Source organism: Mustela lutreola, chromosome 6 (assembly GCF_030435805.1).
Source record: "Mustela lutreola isolate mMusLut2 chromosome 6, mMusLut2.pri, whole genome shotgun sequence".
Classification (NCBI taxonomy): Eukaryota; Metazoa; Chordata; class Mammalia; order Carnivora; family Mustelidae; genus Mustela; species Mustela lutreola.
In genome coordinates this window covers 113,489,506-113,507,862 of record NC_081295.1, presented here as the reverse complement: position 1 = coordinate 113,507,862, position 18,357 = coordinate 113,489,506, and the positions used below count along the sequence as shown (strand labels likewise).

At 44.3% G+C, this 18,357-nt stretch overlaps 1 protein-coding gene across 1 annotated transcript in view; it reads left to right on the top strand.

The window, feature by feature from the left end:
• The first annotated feature begins 9,096 nt into the window (after window positions 1-9,096).
• The window catches only part of B3GAT2 (beta-1,3-glucuronyltransferase 2), a 78,315-nt gene continuing 69,054 nt past the window's right edge, over window positions 9,097-18,357 (top strand). The window contains exon 1 of the mRNA XM_059178395.1: window positions 9,097-10,320. Within this exon, the coding sequence (XP_059034378.1) occupies window positions 9,700-10,320 (621 nt within the window). The 5' untranslated portion in view covers window positions 9,097-9,699. The remainder of the gene's footprint in view (window positions 10,321-18,357) is intronic.

Genomic DNA, 18,357 nt, shown 5'->3' with positions numbered 1-18,357 from the left:
TCTAGCTTCTTTAGGTGTAGGGTTAGGTTGTGTCCTTGAGATCTTTATTGGTTTTTGAGAAAGGCTTGTATTGCTATCTACTTTCCTCTCAAGGCTGCCTTTGCTGTGTCCGAAAGATTATGAACAATTGTGTTTTCATTTGCATTTGTTTCCATGAAACTTTTTCAAAGATTTTTTTTTTTTTTTTGACAGACAGAGATCACAAGTAGGCAGAGAGGCAGTCAGAGAGAGAGGAGGAAGCAGGCTCCCCTCTGAGCAGAGAGCCTGATAAGGGCCTTGATCCCAGGACCCTGGGATCATGACCTGAGCCTAAGGCAGAGGCTTTAACACACTGAGCAACCCAGGTACCCCTCCATGAATTTTTAAAAAATTCTTTAATTTCCTGGTTGACCCATTCATTCTTTAGGAGGATGCTTTTTAGCCTCCGTGTACTTGAATTCTTTCCAATTTTTCTCTTGTGATTGAGTTCCAATTTCTGAGCATTCTGGTCTGAAAATATGTAGGAAAGGTCCCAATCTTTTGGTACCAGTTGAGACCTGATTTGTGACCCAGGATGTGATCTATTCTGGAGAATGTTCCATGTGCACTAGAGAAGAATGTATATTCTATTGCTTTGGGATGGAATGTTCTGAATGTATCTGTGATGTCCATCTGGTCCAGTGTGTCATTTAAGGCCCTTATTTCCTTGTTGATCTTTTGCTTAGATGATCTGTCCATTTCAGTGAGGGGGGGTGTTAAAGTCTCCTACTATTATTGTATTATTGTCAATGTGTTTCTTTGATTTTGTTATTAATTGGCTTATATAGTTGGCTGCTCCCATGTTAGGGGCATAGATATTTAAAATTGATAGATCTTCTTGTTGGACAGACCCTTTAAGTATGATATAGTGTCCTTCCTCATCCCTTATTATAGTCTTTGGCTTAAAATCTAATTTATCTGATATAAGGATTGCCACCCCAGCTTTCTTTTGATGTCCATTAACATGGTAAATTGTTTTCCACCCCCTCACTTTTAATCTGGAGGTGTCTTCGGGTCTAAAATGAGTTCCTTGTAGGCAGCATATTGATGGGTTTTGGTTTTTTATCCATTCTGATACCCTGTGTCTTTTGATTGGGGCATGTAGCCCATTTACATTCAGGGTAACTATAGAAAGATATCAATTTGGTGCCATTGTATTGCCTGTGAGGTGACTGTTACTATATATTGTCACTGTTCCTTTCTGGTCTCCTACTTTTAGGCTCTCTCTTTGCTTAGGGGTCCCCTTTCAATATTTTCCTGTAGGGCTGGTTTGGTGTTTGCAAATTCTTCTAATTTTTGTTTGTCCTGGAAGCTTTTTATCTCTCCTTCTATTTTCAATGATAGCCTAACTGGCTATAGTATTTTTGGCTGCATATTTTTCTCATTTAATGCTCTGAATATCATGCCAGGTCTTCTGGCCTGCCAGGTCTCTGTGGATAAGTCTGCTGCCGATCTAATATTTCTATGATTATATATTACAAACTTCTTGTCCCTTTCAGGATTTTCTCTTAGCCGCTAAGACTAATAAGTTTTACTTTTAGATTACAGGGTGTGAACCTATTTTTATTGTTTTTGAGGGCAGTTCTCTGTGCCTCCTGGGTTTTGATGCTTGTTCTCTTCACCAAATTAGGGAAATTCTCTGCTATAATTTGTTCCAGTGTACCTTCTGCCCTTCTCTCTCCTTCCTCTTTTTCTGGGATCCCAATTATTCTAATATTGTTTCATCTTACGGGATCACTTACTTCTCAAATTTCCCCCGTGTGACCCAGTAGTTGTTTGTCTCTCTTTTGCTAAGCTTCTTTATTCTCCATCATTTGGTCTTCTATATCATGAATTCTCTCTTCTGCCTCATTTATCCTAGCAGTAAGAGCCTCCATTTTTTATTGCACCTCACTAATAGCTTTTTTCCCCCAACTTGGTTAGATTTTAGTTCTTTTATTTCTCCAGAAAGGGATTCTCTAATATCTTTCATGGTTTTTTTTTGAGCCCAACTAGCACCTTGATATTTGTCATTCTGAACTCTGGTTCTGAAATAATACTAATGTCCATATTGATTAAGTTCCTAGCCATTGGTACTGCCTCTTATTCTTTTTTTTTTTGGTGGTCAGTTTTTCCACCTTGTCCTTTCATCCAGATACAAACATATGAACAAGAAAATAAAATTCTAAAAGGGTGGCAAAGATCCTAGAAAAATATACACTAGCAAAATCAGAAGAGACCCAAAACTGGGGGAGAGAAAAGGGAGGGGAAAAATGTGTTTATATTTATATATGTGTACATATATATAGTTGGATAGATATAGATATAGATAGATATATGCTGGTGAATAGAGCAGAACCACATACTTGATTTTGGGTGCATTTTGGTCTCTCAGAAAAAACTACCTCCCAAAATTTTAAAGAAAGAAAAACTTACATATATACAAATAAGGGTAAACACAATGAATGGATGGAATATTACTGTAAAGATGAAAATTTTAAAAGACTCTAAAAAAGGAATTGATATGATAAGAAGTTGGTTGGAAAAAAAAAAGAAAAAAAGGAAAGAATGTGATCAGGCTGGAGACTAAAACAAAGCCATGTGCTAGATTTGGGGTATATTTTGATCTAGTAGAAGAAATTGTATCCCAAAACTTTAAAGAAAAAAAAAATCTATATGTATACAAAAAATAAGGTTAAATACAATGAAGGGATAAAATATAACAATGAAAATTAGAAAGTTTTTTTAAAAGGTATTGATAAGATAAAATAGTTTAAAACCATATAAATAGGAAAGAGAAAAAGTTTAAAAATAGAATAAGAAAAAATAAAATTAAAAAAATTTAACTGCTCAAGACTAAAAGATCATGGGGGAAAAGCCATGAATTCTATGTGTTGCTTTCCCCTAGCTCTGGAGTTCTGCAGTTCTTGTTGATCAGTGAACTTGGTCTTGGTTGGATGTTCTTGCTGCTCTTCTGGGGAGGGGCCTGTTGCAGTGATTCTCAAGTGTCTTTCCTGAGGTAGAATTGCACCGCCCTTGCCAGGGGCCAGGCTAAGTAATCTGCTTGGTTTGCTCTCGGTAGTTTTGGTTCCCTGAACACTTTCTGTACAGCTTTGGAGGACAGGAGTGAAAATGGTGGCCTCCCAATCTTTGGCCCCCTAGGACCCAAGAGCTCGGAGCCCCACAACTCGTTGTGCCCTCAGAGAAAAGCAGTCACTCCCTCCCATCTCCCTGGTCTCCAGTTGCACTCTGTGTTCATCCAGCCTGTGACCAAGCATTTCTGTCTTTGGTGCTCGGCCCCATTTGGAGTCTCCAAACCCCGCAGATTCCTGCAGCCCCTTCCTGTGCCACTCCTCCTATAGGAGGAAGGAGGGTTTCTCTCCAGATCTGCCACTTGTGGGGTCCCTGCTCGAAGATCAGTGGCCCAACTGTGACTTGGATCACGGTTTAAGGTAACCACGATGTGAGAGCTCACTCCTTGGCTCTGTCTCTGTAACCGGCTTCTCTGCTGTAGTACCTGGGAGCTCTGCCACACTCAGACACTTCCGGTCTTTCTGTGACCCTGCGGGTCCTGAGACCACACTGTCCCCGCAAGGGCTCCACCCCTGCTTAGCCTCTGGGGTGACATACTGCAGTGGAGCAGACTTCTAAAAGGTCTGATTTTGTGCTCTACTGCTCTCTCACTTGCCTGGAGCTGGTCCCTCCCGCCTCGGTCTGTATTCCTGTTGCTTTGGATTCACTTCTCCCCACGTCCTACCTTCCAGAAAGTGGTCAATTTTCTGTTCCTAGAATTGCTGCTCCTCTTCTCTTTGATGTCCTGTTGAGTTTGTAGGTGATCAGAATGGGTTGATAACGATCTAGCTGAACTCCTGGGACCTGAGGATATTTCAACATCCTACTCCTCTGCCATCTTTCTTGTCCTCTAGGCAGTAAATTCTATGTTGCAATACAATGTACAACATTCTCTTGTGGGTTGTTGGACACGGCCATGTTTGTTGGTTTTCAGGTTTTTTTTCTTCTTCTTTGTAAACTGCCTCCTGCTGTTTTGTCCCTTTTGTCAGTGCTTGTTTCCAGTTCTTCTTCCACCATCCTGACTTAGCATCACTAAAAACTAAAATTGCCCTTTTTTCAGGGCTTGCAAGCGGAAGCTAAATGACTTTATATGAATTTCAAAGAAATCACCACAAAAGATCATGTATAGATAACGTTCATGCCAGTTGCTATATAAGTCCCTCAGAAAGTTCACCATAACGCTTGATGCCATCACTAGAGACATTTGAAAAAACCAAAAATTTAAAAATATAGATAAATAAATAAATAAATTAGATTGCCACTGTTTGTCTCCACCATCTAAAGCTGCTTCAAGCCCAACATCTAAAAATCTTGACTTTTGAGCCCTCTGGACTCAAAAACTGAGTTTAGAGTTTGTTTTAATCATTAATCTTTGTTTTTCTTCTGTTTCAAAGAAAGGCCTCTCATTAAATGCCTGCTACTCATACTATCTAAGGCCTAATTTAGATGCCCCTCCTCCTTCCACATACACCAGTGACCCCTGAAATAGGACATCATCATTTAACTGAACTGACCTATTTTCAGGGCTAAGAGACTGATTCAATGAGTTATGGAAATCTACCAACTCAGTTTCTGGACTGTGGCATCCGTATTATCTTGGTAAACAAACTGTGATACATAATAATCTGTTTTATGTATTTTAGCTTTCTATAATAGGAGTTCTGAAACATGTAAAAGTAGACTCAGTAATACAAGGAACCCCATGTGTAATCTCTCAGCTTCAATTATCAGCTTATGGCCAATCGCCTCTATTTTACATGTATAAACTATAGCGTTTAAAGTACATTATCTCCTTTGGTTCTTGTAACAACTGTGAAAGGTAGGTTGTGTCGTTTTATAGTAAAATTCTATTGCTAACAAATTCTCATTTTAATGTAAATACGAATTTTTAAGACAGCGAGGAAAAAGATAGAAAGAATGCTAGTGTGCCTTCGTACCTGTTTTATTGGGGTTTTGTGTACCGTAATTCATTAATAAAGCGAAAAGGAGGAACACTGGCATGTTTTACTTTCAGCTGGTATTCAGACTGAACAGAATTATTTTTCAATGAAATTGTTAGGATGAATTGCCAATTTCTACTTTTCTAGAAAACCACTTTTACTGAATAACCTTGATGCCAACCTATTACATTAAATTGGGGTTTTACTCAACAAACTACTTCTAACATCACATTTTGTACATAATAGCTGCAAATGTCTAAATTTTCAGGAACCGTTATAACTTAGAACAATTCTAGGCCAAACATGATATCCGTAGAGGATCCAAATGCAAGAAAATAAATCAAATGAGCCATTTAATTTGTGGTTTGGATGTCATTTTTCTGACAGTTATCAGTGAAACGGTCATGTATCCCTGGAATTTGGGGCTGTTAGAATTATTTATTTTGGATGTCACTCTTTCACATAACTGGTATTTTAACAGAAAGTTATGTTCATATACTTGTGGGTATTGATTATCAATACCTTCACATGATGTTATTACTTACACATGAATTAGTTCTGATTCTCTTTTCAACCTGATTTGCATACCCTATCATCATATAGACATTTACAAATACTTAATTGTGCACAGATTTTTTTTCTTGAGCTCTTTCTCACTTGACCAAGAATATTCAGGATGTCCCCAGATGCTCATTTGAAGGTTGATTTAGTCACACTGGCAGAACCCCAGGCTCAAATGTCAAATGGGATCAGTTCTATACAGTGTATTAATCGGGCTGCAATCTTTTTGCTCCAGAAGTTACAGTTGCATATTACTCATCAAGGCAAAATATAAATGTTTAGTGATTATCCGATATGTTTTTGTTAACTCCCCAGATGGGATTTTTTTTTTTTTACCTTTGTTTATCTGAGAACAACCACCGAATGCTGATGAAATGCTGTGGCTGATGCCAGCAATCTAAGGCTTCATTAGTACAGATGAAGCAATGCTCACTTTGTTACACAAATAATTAGAGAGATTAAATGAAAATAAACACTGAGAGGATGTACAGAAGCTCTGAAGTTAGGTAATTATTTTAATTACTCTAGTGACTTCCACCAACCTTCATTATCAGCCACAGATCAAGTTTAAATTCTTTTATATAAAAATATCATAGACTATGTGGAAAAGTACTACAGCTATTCAGTGATTATGCTTCATAAAAACGACATTTTCTTCAAGCTTCCACTTAAAGGAGTTGTTTCCATTCTGGTACCTGATAAACTCTCTAAATATTTTAGAAGTATGATACATTTTTGCACTTAAAAGTGTTTTACCCTGGTCTTATGTTTCAAATGGATATTCTTAATATTTTTATATCTTTTTCTTGACTCAGACTTGCTCATGAAAGATGTGGGTTCACATTTTTGAGTAACTGAACGTAAAACAATATGGCATATTCAGTCATTTGAAAGAAATGTCACTGGGATTCATGTCATCCTTACTGCATGACAAGCAGCACCTTGTATTTGGGATAAATATTTCTTTAAATCAGGTGGGGGAAGACTACCACTGACAACTTCCTGACTGGTGGGGGCCCTATTTAGGGGCATTGTCAGTCCTGTTTAGAATGGATCTCATTTTTATTCCTGTGTGATGATAATTCTGCAGATCTCCTGGGTTAAGATGTTCTTTTGAACAAATGTTACCTGCATTTAAATACCATTCATTGCCTGCATAATGCCAGTTCTCGGTGAAATATTTATCCCATTGAATCCTTATAAGATTTCCATGGAGTATGTATTGTTAACTCCATTTTCCAGGTAAGGAAACAGAGGCTCCCCGAGTTTCTAAAGTTGCTCAAATGGTCCAGCTGGAAATCAAACCAAGGTCGGCCTGACTTCAAGAACCATGATGCCCCCAGCAGGTGATTGAATGAGGTAAACCTGGACGCAAATGCTGACGAAAGATACTAGAAACAATGTAGTGACCTCCTTAATGTGAACAGGCTAGTTAAATGTTGTATTGTAGGACACCTGTGACTTTGGAACACCTTTCAAATTTCCAAAATTTGATTCATTTTGAAAGTGTCTCATCTGTGAATAGGCTGGTTGCTGGAGAAAAAAAAAATCAGGAATGGGTTTTTATGGAATAATAAGAATAACCAAGAGTTCCCAACTAACAAAGATTAGTGAAGTTTCTTAATACAGTTCAATAACCACTTGAGCCGCACTCCAGCTAACATACAAGACCTTTCTCTTCAACTACATTAAAAATTCCAGCAGGATGAACGAGACTTCAGTAATCTTGGCAAGGGTCGCCAGGTGTGTGTGCTGTTTTCTAGTATTTAAAAGCCTTTCCTGGGTTCCCTCCCCCACATAATTGCCCCAAGATAATGACATTGGTTTCAGGTGCCTGATCACCACATGTTTTCAGGAGGCTGTTATAGTCAGAGGACCATTAGGGTAGCTGAAAATCAGGGAAGGGGTCTAATGGATTCATTGTTTCCTATGTTAGGAGGCACTAATCTGCCAAGTTTGTGGTATGAGTTGTGGATGATACTGGGAGGTCAGGACAGAAGACTAGCCCTTTTGGTGGAAGGGTAGGGAGAGAGTACCTGCTAACTCCCTAAATTTCACCCTCATGTTTCAGACCCTGAGCAGGAAATTAGGGAAATTCGCAGACGCTCCAGCGCCAGGTGATAGATCAGCAAGGGTAGGGCTAAGAAATTGAGGACTCTCAAAAAGGCTGGAAGGGGTGGGGTGGGCTTTCCGCTCCAGAGCTTTTCAGCACGCCCTCACACAGAATGCGCCATGGGAGGGATTTGTGAACGAGACTGGGGAAGACAAACAATCGAGAGAAGATGGGCTCAGAAATTATTTATCATGGCCTGGCAGGGGGGAAAGGCTTTCCTGCTGCTTTTGCAAGCACCTCCCTGGGACGTGACTACGAAGCCTGGCTCCTCTTCTTCCCGGTACATTAAAGACAGCCAGGGACTCGGCTAGTAGGTCTGCTAGACAGAAAAAGTCCCAACTATGCACAGCTGTTTACTTGTTTTCCTGGCACTGTCATGGTTCTATATGTCTGGGTATATCTCGTTGATGTTGATTGCGCCGTGTTTATACATCTGGGAGGGCCAACCCCTCCCCGTCGGCTGTGTCGAATGGGATTTCTTCAGGCGGAGCAGCGAGGAAGCCACGGGCTGGACTCCGGGGACCCACCGTTCTATTTCCACTTGGTCACTTGCTACTGACCTCGGAGAAATCACTTTAAACTCTGAGCCTCAGGTTTCTCAGCCATAAAATGAAGGTGATTCCACTTTCCAGGCCTCTTTAAAAGGATCGTCGGGAGGGTCAAACGGAATAATTCTGATGGCAGTGAACTGTGAGGAAATGGGACTCCAAATTACTGAGGGAAAAATAAGTTAAACCTACTCAGCTGGAGTTTCAGGACCCTCCCCCCACCCCCCCCATGATCTCACTGCAGGCAGGCAGCAACCGTTTGAATGGATTCTTTCTCATGGACCATCTCACAAGCCAAACACCTATGCGTCGCACCCTTCCGTCTCCCAGGGCTTCTATTGATTTTTGCTTTCCATTGGAAGCGTTTTTTGCTGCCGCTGTCGGGTTCACACCCCAGCACACTAATCTTGCAGTTGGGGACCAGAAAAGGGGTATTTTACCCTCTCCGCCTTTCTCCCCTCACTCCCCACCCTAGGTCTCCCGAGTTTTTCGCACGTGAATGGGGTTTCCTGGCTGATCTCTGAAGACCTTGCAGTATTTCAGGAAGCTAAGAGCGTGCGGAGATCAGCTAACGAGCTTCCAGCCCTTCCCGCAGGTCGTGCAGCCCCGCGGGGACCCTCCTCCCGCTCCTCCCGCGGTGCAACCGCCGCCTCCGGAGCTAGCTCTCGGGGCCGTCCGCGGCAGACCCCGCGGAGAGCCGGGGCCCCCCTCGCAACCTCCCCCTCGCAGCCCCTCTCCGCCAGTAGCAGCGCTGCTGTCTTCCCACAGGAGGACTGGGAGGACGCTGGAGTCTGCAGCGCCCCCGCCCCCTCGCTTTTTCTTTCTTTCCTTGCTTTGGGATCTTGCTGCCGGAGCCTGGAGAGGTTCTGAGAAGAGAAGAGAGAAGGACGGGAGTGCAGGCTTCCGCCGCGGCGCGCGAACAGAGCGGGGGGCTCCGGCGTCCCCTCCCGGTCCTCGCCGCCCCGGCTGGGATGTGAGCAAGGAGAGCCCTCAGCGCCTGCCTCCCGCCCTCGAAGGTGCCCCCCGGAGAGCGCATTGGGAGCACCGCTGGTGTCCCTGCGCCCGCAGCGCCGCGGGACGGGAGTGGCAAGGAGCCCTGGGGCCGGTTCCCAGCTCCCACTCTTCAGAAAGAGCGGCCGGGGGGCACCGCTTTCCTGGCGCTCGGCACAACTCCGGGGCCAGCAGCGCGCGGCTGGACAGAGTCCCGCTTCCCGCCGACTCACCGGGAGCGGGGGACAGCGCCTGCCCGCCTGCGCTCCCTGTAGCCCTAGCTTCTCGGCACCTGCGCCGATTCCCGCCAAGGGGCTGAGCCCCGCGGCTCCCGGCCCCCGCAGCCTCCTCCGACCCCATGGAGAACGCGCCCGCCGCGGCTTCCTGATTGCGGGCGCCGCCGCCGTCCAAACCGCGCGCTGGGGTCCTCCATTCCGCCCCTCTTAGGGGCGTCCGAGAGGCCAAGGAAGAGCGCACCATGAAGTCCGTGCTGTTCAGCCGCTTCTTCATCCTCCTGCCCTGGATCCTAATCGTCATCATCATGCTCGACGTGGACACGCGCAGGCCCGCGCCCCCGCTCACCCCGCGCCCCTACTTTTCTCCCTACGTGGTGGGCCGCGGGGGCGCCCGACTCCCGCTCCGCAGGGGCGGCCCCGACAGCGGCCACGGGCGCGGCTGGGAGAAGCGCAACGACTCGCGACCACAGCCACAGCCGCAGCCGCGGCCGCGGGCCGAGCCGCCTCTGCCCACCATCTATGCCATCACGCCCACCTACAGCCGCCCGGTGCAGAAAGCCGAGCTGACCCGCCTGGCCAACACTTTCCGCCAGGTGGCGCAGCTGCACTGGATCCTGGTGGAGGACGCGGTGGCGCGCAGCGAGCTGGTGAGCCGCTTCCTGGCGCGGGCCGGGCTGCCCAGCACTCACCTGCACGTGCCCACACCGCGGCGCTACAAGAGGCCCGGGCTGCCGCGCGCCACGGAGCAGCGTAACGCCGGTCTCGCCTGGTTGCGCCAGAGGCACCAGCACCAGCGCGCGCAGCCGGGAGTGCTCTTCTTCGCCGACGACGACAACACCTACAGTCTGGAGCTGTTTCAGGAGGTAGCGGCAGGCCCGCCCCAGCTTGGGGGGTTGGGGGGTACACCGGTGGGGCCTCGGGGCCAGCCGGGTTGCGACTGCACTTGGGAGTTCTCACTTCTCTGTACTCCCATTCGGGACTGCAGGTGGAGTGCTCCTCGCGGGCGGCCTGCAGCCTCCAGGTGCCCCGGTGTGTTTACGCGGGCCATGGGGGTGGAGAGTGGACGAGAGGACCGCTGTGGCTCGGGAGAGGGAGTGTGGCCAGGGGCTTCGCAGTCCCCCTGGTCCTGAGATTGAGCCGAGCGAGTAGCACAGGTGAGGCGCGAGGGTGTTTCCAGCAGCAAGGCTCTGGTTGGCTTGAGGATGCAGCCCAGATGGCAGGGAGAGAGCCTCTGGGGGAGGCACGCTGTCAGGAACAGGTGTCGCAGGGACCCAGCTCATTGCAGGCGGTCTTGGTGTACTTCCGAGTCTAGAACCATAACCGGGAGGAAGGTGGAGATGGTGACTAAAAATCAGCCCGGAGACAAACTTCTCTTACAATCTGCTGGCACGGAAATGGTTATTAGTGGAAACTGACTTCTCCGGGGTGTATGTGAGCCCAGCCTCTGTCTCTTCTTGCACGAGACGCAAAAGCCCTTTCTGATTCTGGGGATTGCCTCTTTTTCGAGGAAAACCTCTGGTAAATGAGTTGAGACTCTTCTGCCCTGTGGTTATGTCTTTCCGCAGCCCAAATTATCAGGCAGACAGCCCCATTCTTCTTCTCAGCCTTTCTCTAAGGCCTCCCTCTGGCCAGTTAGCCAAGCCACTCTCGCACCTGCCCATTGCATCCTAGTGCTCCTTGTGAGATCCTGGGTGCAGCGCGGTCCCCTGCTGCCGAAATGGCTCTTTTCCCTCTGAGGTCAGTCGTGTACAGAGCCCACAGGAGTTTAGGACAGGTGTTACTGCTTGAGGCTGGTATCTTGCAGTCTGTGTATGTTCTGTGAATGGGTCCAGATTGCATGGTTTTCACTTTTCTTCCTTATACACAAGGATACCTGGGAGAAAACAAAAACTTGGATTCTTTGACACTTGGTGGAACTGTTGCTTTCCTCTGCCCCAAATTCCCTGACCTGCTTCTGAGACTCCATCACATCCCCCACCATGCCAAGTAAACCAGACAATCTGTGTGTCAGATTGTCACAACGTCACACCCCACGACTTTATCCTAATATTTGTTTGGCTTTCTTAACCTCAGGACAAAGTGACTTTGCACCCTTTCAGTTTAATTTTTCTGCATATGTGGCGTTTGAGAATTATTTTTTTTAAGGGCAGTTGCCACCTTCATTTCTATCCATCCTCTCCTTCATGCTTTCCATCCTTTCTTCTCCAAATTTTTGCAGTGTAGGGCTTTCTTTCCATGTTCCTTCAGAAGAAATAGATAGACTTGACATTGTAGGGGGTAGTCTTTCTTATAAGATTAGAGCTACAATCTGATTTTTTTAAGTTGGGCTTTAATTTTGATCCTGCTTACATATTCTTTCCCCAAAAGATACGGTGGTTTGTATTCTGAAGCAAAGACCTTTACATTTTAATACACCATAACTTTAAACTCCTAAGTCTTTTTCCTTTCTTTTCTTTTCTTTTCTTTTTTGGATGTTGCCTTACCTGTAAGAATGTGTAGTCTTGTATACATAATGCACATCAGCACATCATCACTAGTCAACTTTTTAGGGGGATGGGCTGTGAAGGGGGAGTGACTTTTCAGTTTCTCTCCAGTTCTGGCCCATTTGGTGGAAGGGGTTAGATGACTGGAAGAGCTGGCATTACAAGCAGTGAAACAATTGAGCACAGTCTTCCTTTGATGCTTCCCAAACTGAAAGGAAGGCTTGTTGGGGAGGGATATTAAAGCAGCAAGAGAAAAAAAACACTAGATTTTTTTTTTTTCATTGGTCCATTGGAAAAAAGGAAAGAATATAGAGGAGGAAAGGGTGAAGAGAAAAAATAGTAGTGGCCCAGAGGAAACTATAAAGGGAAAAACAGGCAAAACTTACAAGGCACTAACATTTTGTACAGTTGGAAGTAATGAAAAAAATCGAACTTATTTTAAGAGCATGTGCAACTCTTTTTTAATGGAGAGGTGCCAAGTGGTACAAAATATACAATAGAAGGACTGTTTAAAAACGCAATACCCATGATACACTTGGAATTGAAATGCTGTAGCTCCCAGAGGCCACTCCCAGACCGTCATTTCAAGACCAGTCCCTTTCTCTACCACCTCTCATGCTCTCCCACACACAGTGTTTTTGGACAGAGTGGGCATCTGTTCACCATGCATATATGTTGATACATTCAGCTTTCCTTTTTGCAATGCATTCTTCTCCTTGTAAGGCAAGCGATATTGAACTCTCTAAAAAGTGAGGTTCGTGGATTTATGCATCCTTGGATTTGTGCAGTAATGGGGTGGCCTGCCTTATACCCATTCAAAGATTAATGATTCCTTGTGGATTATAGTCTAGACATTGTTCTCTTGGAGAACCAGTAGGACTAGATAAAACATCTAAAAACTGCAACCCCTTGGGGGAAGGGAAGATGCTGATAAAGGATGCTGTTGGGGTGAGGCATGTAGATCTCAGTCCTCTACATTGTGCATCCACACAAATTAGTTTTTAAGTAATTCATGGTACTTAAGGAGAGAATGTCCCAAGTCAGGCTTCATCTTTTATTCATAGTGCTTCTCATTTCCATGGTTGATGTTAATGTAGATAAGATAAAAGGAGGAAAATGAACCAGGTACAAATTAGCTCGCTAAGCATTGGCTGCAAATGAAGGAAACTAAAAGATGAAAGGTCTCCAAATTAAATTAAAGGCGCAACAGGCAATCTGTGTTCAATTATTCCTCCCTGGTAACTGGAGAGCTGCTTTCTTCTTCCATACAGCTATCTGATTTTCAGCTTCCATTCTCAACTGAGCTATGCTGCCAGGCAAGAAGTATTTGCTACCTTCATGGCCAAAGGCACTTGCAAATGAAGCTCAGGGGGAGTGGTAGCCACAGAAACTGGGCTGTCCACGGCAGGAGATGGACAGAGCTTTTCAGGTTTGCAGTATCCCAGCAGGTCTTTCTGCTCTTCCTGTGGCCCGGATGGGGATGTACGCTGCAGACCATAGGTAATCCTGCCTGCCGGAGCACCTCATCTGTCTAACCCTCCGGAAAAGCTTATTTGTGAAGGATTTAAGCTAATTTAATACAAGCTACACCTGCAGATAAATGTGGCTCTCTATCTAGTCCTATTTTCAGTATCACTATTGATGAGACTTCTGTTCTCCACTAGAAAACCTTCCAGTGTTTGCTGAGTTTAAAGCTGGTGCTTTTCAGGTGAAGTTGCTTTCACCTTTGGCAATCAATTGAATCGAAAGGTTAAAAAAACAGTCCTTTCCCAGCAAGAAGAAAAACTTTTGAAAATTTAACTTTAATTTTAATGAGCAAAGACTGGAAGACAGGCCAACTGTGAGACATTTAAGAGAGGACGTGAAAGGGCTCAGTTAATGAGAAGGCGTCTTGAAGATGCCTTTCTGGCAAGCAGTGAACTAAAGAGGCCCTTTGTTTCGATTTTTCTGTTGGGTGCAGTTAAGCTATTCGTGAGCTGGGCAGGTGGAGGAGTTGAGGCTTAATTTTCTGTCTCATTCCTTTCCTAAAGCATCAGTATGCTCCCCTCTTTATATGCTGCTTATTGGAGCCACGATCCAAAGGATTTTCAAATTTGCAGTGTTTGGCACTTTCCCCCAAGTAGTAAATTTTGCCTGTTTCCGGAAAGGAGACCAGAGAGCTATCTTTATTTTTACCTTTGATACAGTTACTTAGTGTGGGCTAGTAATCTTTTCCAAAGTGAAGAAATCCAGAAGAATCTCTTAGGTGTAGCATAAAATGACTATTTTACCTGAAATGTGCCCTTTGTGTTTTATTTCTCCCCATCTAAAACCATATTAATAATCATGTTGTAGGGCTGATGAAACGTGAGAATTTTCTAAAAGTGTGTGTATAAAACTGCAGCCAATTTTCTTTGTCAGTGTTAAATCTAAAGATTTTCTGTATTCAGCCCTGACTGTATAGTACTTGAGTTAGGGCTGATTTTTGAGTTTTCAGTGAAGACCAGCTTTCATTTGGATTTTGATATTTTAATGGACCAGATATAACAATTTGGGTTTAAAAGACATTCTCTCTTCTGCCTCTTCTTGTTGACTTTTTCCATCATTCTTTGTCCTCCAACCTACTTTTCACTGATTATCCTTTCTCAAGAATCGCCATAAAGACATGCCCGGATTATTGTTTGGTGCAATGAACGTGTCTCTTTTAAACATTTAGACTGTTGTCTCCTGCTTCTTGGAAACTATAGTGGGTGACTCCATTTTCTTCTGTCTACTCCACTTGCCTCTAAATTACAAGCTGGTAAATTTTCTCTTGTGTGAACAGTAATGGAATAGTAATTGCTTTTAAGGCATGCTACAAAAGCAAAATAGAAGAACCAAAGTCAATAGCCTTATTCATTAACTATTCCAGGTGGTATTCAAGTAATGCTTTTTTTTTTTATACAGAATTCAATAATGTTCAGATATGTCTATTCAAACATTTTGAAGTCTGAGGAAATATTTACTCAGTCTGTATAGTTAACACATTATATACTCGATTTGCAATGCTGTTGAAGCATGATATTTAGGTTTTGCATGGATCTCAAGTCCCCCTTCCAAAACACAAATAAAATTGTTACACCAGTCCATAGGTAGGCAGGTAAGTAAGTAAGTAGGTAGGTTTAGAACAGATTTCCAATTCACAGCAATAAATGAAGGTAATCCATTTTTCGTCCCTGGTAGTTCTTGTGCATAATTTGAAATAAATGTTAAAATACTCTTTTTTTTTTTTTTTTTTATTTTATAAGATTTTATTTATTTATTTGACAGAGAGAGATCACAAGTAGGCAGAGAGGCAGGCAGAGAGAGAGGAAGGGAAGCAGGCTCCCTGCTGAGCAGAGAGCCCGATGCGGGACTCGATCCCAGCACCCTGAGATCATGACCTGAGCCGAAGGCAGCGGCTTAACCCACTGAGCCACCCAGGCGCCCTTAAAATACTCTTTACTGGGATGCCTGCATGGCTCAGTCAGCCAAGTGTCTGCCTTCAGCTCAGGTCACGATCTTAGGGTCTTGGGATCGAGTCCTGTGTCGGACTCCCCGTTCAGCAGGGAGCCTGCTTCTCCCTCGGCCTGCTGCTCCCTCTGCTTGTGCACTCTCTCTCTCACTGACAAATAAAATCTTTAAAAAATGAAATAAAATACTCTTTACCATGGATACAAGCAGAATGTAGTTGACATCAGTTGAGCACTTCACTATGGGCCAGGAATGACTCTTAGTGTTTGAAATTCTTCGTTCCTCACAACAGCCCCTGAGGTAGGTACTGGTATGTTCCTGTTCTTTCATCCGACTGCTGATGTTTAGGTCTGAGCATAGTACTTCGGTGAGCACAGATTTTTACAAGCGCAGCAGGAACCCAATATAGTCATTTACTCTAGTAGAATTGGTATCCCTATTTCATAGTTGAGTAGAAATGCCTAGAATTAACTTGAACAGGTCATGCAGGTCGTTAATTCTGAACAGGTTCAGAGACAGAATTTAGAGTCCAGGTCCTCTGGTTCTAGAGCCTGCACTTTTTTTTTTTTTTTTTTTTTTTTTTTTAAGATGGATGTATTCTGGGAGAGATGGGAGGAGCAGAGGGGAAGAGAGCATGGAGCCCAGCACGGGACTCCCATGTCATGACCCGGAGATCATCACCTACATGGAAACCATGAGTCCGGCACATCCAGGTGCTCCTGGAGCCTGCGTTTTTTTTTTTTTTTTTTAACCTTTCTGAGGCTTATCTCATTTAACATGTGCAGTCAGATGGAAATATGTCATTGTGGTGAGTAAAGCATTTGATCAATAGTATTTTTTTTTTTTTAAAGACTTAGTTATTTTAGAGAGAGGGAGAGTGAGAGCAGAGGAAGGGGCAGAGGAAGAGCATCTCAAGCAGACTTCCCTCTGAGCACAGAGCCCAAGGCGAGGTTTTATCTCACAATCCTGAGATCCTGACCTGAGCGGAAACCGACAGTCAGGTGCTTAACCAACTGAGCCACACCCAGGTGCCCCTTGGCAGGAGTATTCTAACATTGTTGCTGTCTGCTGCCACACTTAAACTCAGGTCTTGTCCTCTTGGATGTATGACGTATCAACTTCCAGTTTCCCTTTTTGACCTTTTCCCCTCCTAATACCATTTGATCTTATGAACATTTTATTTCATCTCACATTTTATTTATAGCCCACTGGATTTTTGTTTTGTTTTTTCAAGTCAGGTGAAAACTGCTAACTTAGTATATAAACTGTAGCCTTTTGTACACACATACACACACACACACACACACACACCCGTAGTGGTTTTTAAAACTATTGTGAAAAAGGATCATTTCTATAAGAAGATAAAGCATTAAAATTAATTTTTCCCTCACTCGATATATACACCTCAGCAACTCTAGCTTCTGAGCACACTTGTTTTCAGGACAGGCAGGACTGAATGGATGAGGAAGTACTGGGGTAGAATGGGGGTCAGGGACAGTACTGAGGTATTTCACGTGGGAGGAGCTGGGGACCCGAGTTAGTCTGAGCTGAGTTCATGCAGGATAGGACAGCTGCTGGCTGCGCTCTCCCCTAGGCTGAGGCAGCTCCTCCCCGAGCACAAAGGCGCACCTGCAGGAAGCTTCCGCTAGTGTGCTGCTCATGCTGGCCAGTGATGGCCCACACCGTCAGGTTCACAAGACTGGTTGCTTGTTGGTAGAAGGCTTAAGTGTCTTGTCCGTTATTTTGGGGGGGGGGAGGAGGATTAGGAATTTCCCTGCATTAAAAACAAAATGAATAAATCATTGGTTGAGTCTGCATGTTGGGAAAACCCTGCAGATGTCTATGCTGGGGGCGGTGATCAATCAGGTTCTCTACCACAAGTCAGATTATTTGGTCTTTTCTTTAAAATAACTGACAACTTAAAAGAGTTGCCCCCCCCCCCCCCAATCTCCAGCAGGGAAAAGAGAACTTTAAATAGTACAGTATGGGGATGCCGAGTGGCTCAGTCTGTCAAGCATCTGTCTTCGGCTCAGGTCATGATCCCTGGGGTTCTGGGATCAAGTCCCACATCCGGCTCCCTGCTCAGCAGGAAGAGTGCTTCTCCCTCTACCTCTGCCTGTCACTCCCATTCTGTTGCTCTCTCTCTGATAAATCACTAAAATCTTTTAAAATAAATAAATAGTAAAGTATATTACATGCAGAAACTAAGACAGTCATTCCTTCCATCTGAAAGGCAGGTATTTATAAATTGCATTTTCATCTCTTTCATGAAAGCTGAATTTGCTAAATGCTGAACATTCTCCATTAACTGAGATTTTAGTTATCTAAAATAATTGTATCTTAACAGTAACAGTGTATGGCTCTGCAAGATTCCTTCCACCTACTTGAGCTTAAACATTACCACATTGAGAAGATATTTGAATATAATTAGAATGCTTTCTCTCCACTTAACAAATGTTCATTGAGCATCTACTGTGTGCTAGGTACTATGCTTTGTCAAGGCAGAGAGTAATACAGCTGTGAGCAGAGAGGGTGCATCCCAGTCCTCACAGATCAAATGTCTGGACTAAATACTAATGCTAGGATCGGTGCCTGTTGAGGGAAATGCAGATGCCTGCGATCATAAAGCAGAGACAGCTAATGGGGTTGTAGTATGGAGTAATTATAGAGGAAGTGACATTTGAACTGAGACCTAAAGGTTGATGGCACCTAGTGGGTAACAGGGCAGGGAGCAAGACCCCTCCCAGGGGACAGAGCCATAGTTCACCTGAGCAAAGAGGGTGTGTGAATATCCAGAGAACAGGAAGATCTCCTTGACAACAGGGCATGGGATGGGAGGAGTAGGCAGCCGCATCCCCATCTCCTGCATGCCAAGTGAGACACTTAGTTCTGGGAGAAGAGTTGGCATCTCTCCCCAGGCCTGTCCTATAAAGAAAAAAGTCTTCA